Source organism: Tamandua tetradactyla, chromosome X, assembly GCF_023851605.1.
Source record: "Tamandua tetradactyla isolate mTamTet1 chromosome X, mTamTet1.pri, whole genome shotgun sequence".
Classification (NCBI taxonomy): Eukaryota; Metazoa; Chordata; class Mammalia; order Pilosa; family Myrmecophagidae; genus Tamandua; species Tamandua tetradactyla.
The window spans coordinates 99,795,426-99,801,788 of record NC_135353.1 but is presented as its reverse complement, the minus strand read 5'-3'; the positions used below and the strand labels follow the sequence as shown (position 1 = coordinate 99,801,788).

Here is a 6,363-nt window from a genome sequence, read left to right as displayed (position 1 = left end):
CATTGCACTTGGTGAAGTCTGTTCATTGACTCTTCATCCCTAGAGCAGAACAGACCCCTGGGTCTTTTGTCCAATACCCTGTTTCTAAAGCTCTCTGGGATGTGTCTAGAAGAGCACTCGCCATTCTGTATTTCTCTCTAATTTTTGTAACTGCCCAGAGCACATCAGCAGCCTCCCCACTTCTAGGAGATATCCAGGATGTAGGCTAGAATCAACACTGTATTGGTTTCCGATTGCTGCCATAACATATTACCACAAACTTTGGCTTGAAACCACACAAGTTTATTATCTTTCAGTTCTGGCAGTCAGAGGGTGAAATGGGACATATTGGGGTAAAGTCAAAGTGTTGGCAGGCAGGGCTGTCTTCCTTTTATTTTTCTGAATTCTTTCAATCTTATTTATTTATGTATTTAATATTTTTACTGAAACATCTTTGCACACATACAGTCCATACAGGGTGAACAGTCAATGGCTCACAATATCATCACATAGTTGTGTATTCATCACCATGATCACTTTTTAGAACATTTGCATCACTCCAGAAAAAGAAATAAAAAGAAAAAACTCATACATCCCATACCCCTTATCCCTCCCTGTCATTGACCACTAGTATTTCCATCTGCCCAATTTATTTTGCCTCTTCTCCCTATTATTTATTTATTTTTATCTATATTTTTTTACTCGTCTGTCCATACCCTGGATGAAAGGAGCATCACACACAAGGTTTTCACATTCACACAGTCATGCTGCCTTCCTTTTGAAGGCTTTAGGTGAGAATCTGCTTCCTTTCCTTTTCCAGCCTCTGAAAGCCACCTGTATTCCTTGGCTTGTGACTTCTGTCTCCATTTCCAGAGCCAGCAGCCTAGCATCTCTCTGACCCTGCTTCTGTTGTCACATCTTCTGACTTCCTCTTCGGCTGTTGAGGGTCTTTATGATTACGTTGGATAATCCAGGTTGATCTGATTTTGAGGTCAGGTGATCAGCACCTCAATTCCCTTTGCCCTGTAAATTAACCTTTTAATAAATTCTGGGGATTAGGGTATGGATACCTTTGAAGGGCATTATTATGCCCACTGCAAATATCTTTACTAGGGCTGGTGTCACTGATAATATTTATAGGCAGGTTGTACTGTTGGATGCATTATGCTCTTGTTTTCCGTCCTTCATTTTGCAGATGATCAGTCTTCCTTCAGTGGCCACAAGCAAGCTTAACCAGAAGGCTAAATGGGACTGGAGGTGTACATAGGGTAGCACAAGCTTCCCCACTAAATCCTCTAATTTCTCCTCCCAGCTCCCCTTTCCAGCCCACTGCAGTCTTGGCAAGGACCCAGCGGGCACATGAAACTGGATCGTGCCACGTCGGTGACCACATTAAGGTGCAGTGGATGCACCTGATAAGGCATCCCTGCAAGGGGGAGGGGAGGGCCAGGCCCCCTGCCTTCACTCAGTAGTCCTGCCATCTGCCCCCTGGGAAGCCCTGGTTATCTCCTCCACTTATGTAATCCTCCGCTATAGCTGTGGAATAATGCTCCCTGTAGCCCAACCATGCCCATGGGTGGCCTGTGTGCTTATTCGTGTTGGCAGATCACCTAACCTCATTGCTTTTCTTCACTCCCACTGCCACTTCTCTAAGTCAGAGCCTACCTCACCTCTCCCCAGCTTTCAGCCTGGTCTCTGATTGCATCCCCCAGCCCAAACTGACTTTCAGTCTTATTTTCAACACCTGCCCCCCTCCACGTGCCCCACACCTGAACCCATAACTCTAGGCAACTGTGACCAGTTCTTATTCTTCCCACAAATATTGCCATTTTCAGCTTTCCCTCTTCCTGGAGACACTGCCTTGCCTTCCCTTTACCTTTGGAAATAGTGCTCACCTTTTATTTTTATTGAGAAATCTTTGCATACATACATTCTATACATGGGGTACAGTCAGTAGCTCACAATATCATCACATAGTTGTGTATTCACCACCATGATCATTTTTTAGAGCATTTGCATCACTCCAGAAAAAGAAAGAAAAAGAAAAAAAAAACTCGTACATACATACTCCTTGCCCCTCCTCTCTTTGGCCACTAGTATTTCTATCTACCCAATTTATTTTATACCTTATCCCCAATATTGTTTATTTATTTTTATCCATATATTTTTTACTCATCAGTCCATACCTGGGATAAAAGGAGAATCAGACACAAGGTTTTCATAATCACACAGTCACATCATAAAAAAGTTTTGTCTTTATACAACTGTCTTCAAGAATCAAGGCTACTGGAACACAGCTCAACAGTTTCAGGTACTTCCCTCCAGCCACTCCAATAGACCATAAACTGAAAAAGGATAGCTATATAATGCATAAGAATAACTTCCAGGATAACCTCTCAACTGTGTTTGAAATATCTCAGCCACTGAAACTTTATTTTGCCTCATTTCTCTCTTCCCCCTTTTGGTCAAGAAGATTTTCTCAATCCCTTGGTGCCAGATCCTAGCTCATCCTGAGAGTTCTGTCCCATGTTGCCAGGGAGGTTTACACCCCTGGGAGTCACGTCCCACGTAGGAGGGAAGGCAGTAAATTCACTTGCCATGTCAGCTTAGAGAGAGAGGCCACATCTGAGTGACAAAAGAAGTTCTCTGGGAGGGTGATTCTTAGGCCTAATTTTAATTAGGCTTAGCTTATCCTTTGCAGGAATAAATTTCATAGGGGCGAACCCTAAGATAGAAGTCTTGGCCTATTGATTTGGTTGTCCTCACTGCTTACAAGAATATCAGAAATTTTCCAAATGGGAAAGTTGAATACTTCCTCCTTTCTCCCCAGTACCCCAAGGGGACTTTGCAAATACTTCTTTGTTCAGTGCCCAAATTACTCTGGGATGTATCAGGACATCACACTAACCTGGACAAATCAACAAAATCTCACGCCCTATTAAATATTCCATGTACTTACGGTGTTCAATTAAACTGACCATACAAGTTAAATTAGGAAATGCACTACCCAAAATATAAATTTAGTTGTAAACTTTTAAGGTCTGTTCAGTTTTCTTTGTCTTCAGGAGAATGTGCCAAAGGGCTCCAGCCCACAGCTGTCTGAGCCCCAGTAATCACTGTGTCACACATTTGCCCTTGCTTTCCTAAGCTTCTGGAGTGCAGGGTCTAGGTCTCATCCAGCCGAAGGCCCGTTCCTCAAATTTTGTCTAGACAGTTTCCAAACAGCCAGTTGACTACCTACTTACCTGTCACCCAGGGACCTGGGTGCTTCACCGTGAGGGACAGGAGGGCAGAGAGAAGGCAGGATGGGTCGGCACAGACCCAGGGCCAGGCAAGGCAAAACAGAAAGTAATGACACACAAACACCCTGGTCCTGATTCTCTTGTTTATTGAAAGGTCTTCAGCAGGATTTTAGCCATAAGCATAAAAGGGGGGGCAAATAAAGAAGTCTCAGGGCCTACTCACAAGCGCTGAGTTTCCCTGCCCTGTTGACTTCATGCTACCTGCATGTGGGAAGGCCAAGTAGTAGTTACTGGATTAGAAGGGCAAGTAGGGTTCATGGCAGCCAAGAAAGATGGGCCTGAAGGCAGCTGACCCTGAAGCAGTAGGGCTGGGGCTGCTGGGGCTGCTGGTCAGTCTCAGGGGTGCTGTGTCTGGGGAGACAAAGCTATGGGGTGGGGACGGACTCAGGGACAGCCCAGGAGAGAGGAAAGGCAGGAACTTGGAAGGTAGGAATCGGGCTGTGGGGCTGAGAGGGGAGCGCCCTGATTCCAGCCTCACAAGCCCGAGTAGGAGGCCTCAGTGGTCTCGGACCAGGATGAATCCCGGCGGGAAGAGGCTGGCGGCCGCTGGTGCCCTCTCTGGTCAGGGCAGCCCAGGCGCACCAACAACATCCACATGCGCTCTCGGAACTTGATGCCTACAAAGGCGTAGAGCAGTGGGTTGAGGCAGCAGTGCATGTAGCCAAGGCCTGAGGTGACCGACTTGGCTACATCGATGCGGCTTTCTCGCCCACAGTTGCGGGCCAAGGCTCCCAGGTCCATGAGGGTGTCTACCAATACCACCAGGTGGTAGGGGGTCCAGCAGAGGGCAAAGGCCACCACCACCACCACCACCAGCCGCATGGCTCGCAGCCGCCGCTGGCCCCTGGAGAGCAGCAGCACGGCCAGGATGCGGGCATAGCAGTAGGCCATGACCAGCAGGGGCAGCAGAAAACCAGCCACCAGCTGCAGGAGGCGCAGAGCTGTGCGGACCACTTGGGGGAAGCTGTACTGGCAGTGGACAGCGCCGAGGCGCTCATCGTCGTGGGCCGACAGGAAGATCAGGTCTGGGAGAGCAAAGAGTAGGCAGAGTCCCCAGATGATGATGCAGGTGAGGGCCACGCGGACTGGGGGACCCCGGCGGTAGAGCTGGGTGGCATGTACTATGCTCAGGTAACGGTCAAAGCTGATGCAGGCCAGCAGGAGGGCCCCGGCATAGAAGTTGATGTTGAACAGGGCCCCTGCCACTTTGCAGAGGCCGGAGCCAAAGACCCACTGGACAGCAGCGTCAACTGCCCAGAGGGGGAGGGTCAGCACCAGCAGCACGTCAGCCACGGCCAGATGAAGCAGGAAAGTGTCGGTGCTACTCAGGGCCACCCGTTGGCTCAGCAGCACAGCTGCCACTGCACCATTGCCCAGCAGCCCCAGCAGAAAGAGGAGGCTGTAGAGGACTGGTAGGAAGGCCCTGTCGAAGTTTAAGCTGAAATCCTGTGGGCAGGGTGGGGAGTCACAGCAAATATCACTCTCATTTTCTCCATAGTCATAGGAGGAGCTACAGTTTTCCAGGAGGAAGGCGTACTGAGAGACATGGAGCTCTTGGCGTTCACTTATCTGCTGAGGGAAGGTGAGAGGGAGGGAACTGGGTAAAAGGCCTTGAAGTCATCCCTTCCACTGTTTAGTCTGAGGAGGGTTTGCTTGGGGGGGTGCAGCTCCTCTATAAGGGCCTGGGCCCTCCGCCCCTGTCTTCTGAAGCTGGGCTTCCTGAACTCCACCTGCCCTGTCTGGGCTCTGCAGCAGTAAGTTCCCTTCTCCAAGGCTGACCCTCTCTCCCCCTTCTGGGCCTTCCTATGGGGACAGGGTGAGGCAGAGCTTCCCTCCTTGTGTAGCAAGCCTTCCTTGCCCACTCTCCTCGCTCTCCCTGCCCTTCCCTCAGGGTTTTTACCACCATCAGTGCCCCGGCCATGCCTAGTTCACCCACTTTTCTCCCCACAGTCTCCTCTCTCAGTCACTGGTCCTCCTCTTCCCTCTTTCACCCTTGTCCATCAACTCCAACTTCAGCCCCCCACCCCCTGCACACACACACAGGTGCATCTCTACAAATCACTGCAGCCCCTCAAACACGCAGTTTCTTCCTCTGTCCACCCCTTCCGCCTGTCCCACACTGAGGCTTACCCAGCCATTTAGACACCCCCTGGGCCCCTCCAGCTGCCACAACTCTAATGGAAATATTCCTTTCCCCCTCCCACACTCTGATCTAGAAGGTCCAGGCCTTCCCAGGGCCAATCGAATCCAGCAGGTTAAAATGAAAGTTCAAAGTAAGAGCCAAAGGGAACTGCTGAGACCACTGAAGCTGAGCCTCTGCCCCCTGCTTTGCAGATGAGGCACCAGAGCCAGAGAAGGGAGGAGACTGGCCCACCACTAGTGGCCAAGCTGGGTTATCAATTCCCGTCCAATGCTTCTTCCACCACTGAGTCCTGCCACCTCCACCTACTCACCCAACCCTCTGGTAGCCCTGGGTTGTGAGCCGGCCCCGAAGTTATTCCTGAGAGTCCTGGGCTCTCCACTCAGAATCCTAGCCTGGCCTGGTGGGGCAGCAGCACTTACCTCGAGAACCATGGTTAGGCTGGTGCTCCGGCTGCTTGGAGCTGCTTGTTGCCTACCCTCTACCTTGGCGCTTGTGGTTGGAAACCTGCACAGCACAGAGGAAGTGAGGGTTTCACATGGTTCTCAGCAGCAGCCTCTTCCATGGGGTTATCTACACCAGACCTCCTCAGACCCGAGGCCACAAAGTTCCTTATCCTGGCCATTTCCCTGGCTCTGGAGGAGGCGGCCACAAACCTGGGAACAGAAAGCCTGGGCCCTGGGGATAAGGACAAGAGGGTGATTGGGCAGGGGGAGGTCCTTTGAGGGGAGAGGTCTGAAGGAGAAGCAACGCAGGTGGGAAGTGAAGGAGAAACAACGCAGCTGGAAAGTGAAGGGAAGCCAGGGGCAAGAATTGCTCCTCCTGCACTGTATGATTAATGTTCAACAAATGGGAATTTTTGCTGATCTTTCCTGGGCTGGAGGTGATCTTTGTATGATTGGAAAGACTGGGTTGCTCAAAGTATTAGGTGTATAAATCAGA

General features: G+C 50.3%; 1 protein-coding gene across 2 annotated transcripts; it reads right to left on the bottom strand.

The window, feature by feature from the left end:
• Positions 1 to 3,357: 3,357 nt before the first annotated feature.
• CXCR3 (C-X-C motif chemokine receptor 3) lies at positions 3,358 to 5,914 on the bottom strand. Of its 2 annotated transcripts, none has more exons than XM_077145325.1 (2): positions 5,844 to 5,914; positions 3,358 to 4,853 (listed from the first exon to the last, which is right to left on the bottom strand). In XM_077145325.1, exons 1-2 carry the CDS (start codon positions 5,853 to 5,855, stop codon positions 3,756 to 3,758), a joined length of 1,110 nt encoding a protein of 369 aa, XP_077001440.1. In that variant the 5' UTR covers positions 5,856 to 5,914; the 3' UTR covers positions 3,358 to 3,755. The 2 variants fall into 2 exon arrangements, with proteins under 2 accessions (XP_077001440.1, XP_077001441.1); XM_077145326.1 differs by having other exon boundaries at positions 3,358 to 4,850; positions 5,844 to 5,902.
• Between the last annotated feature and the right edge of the window lie 449 nt (positions 5,915 to 6,363).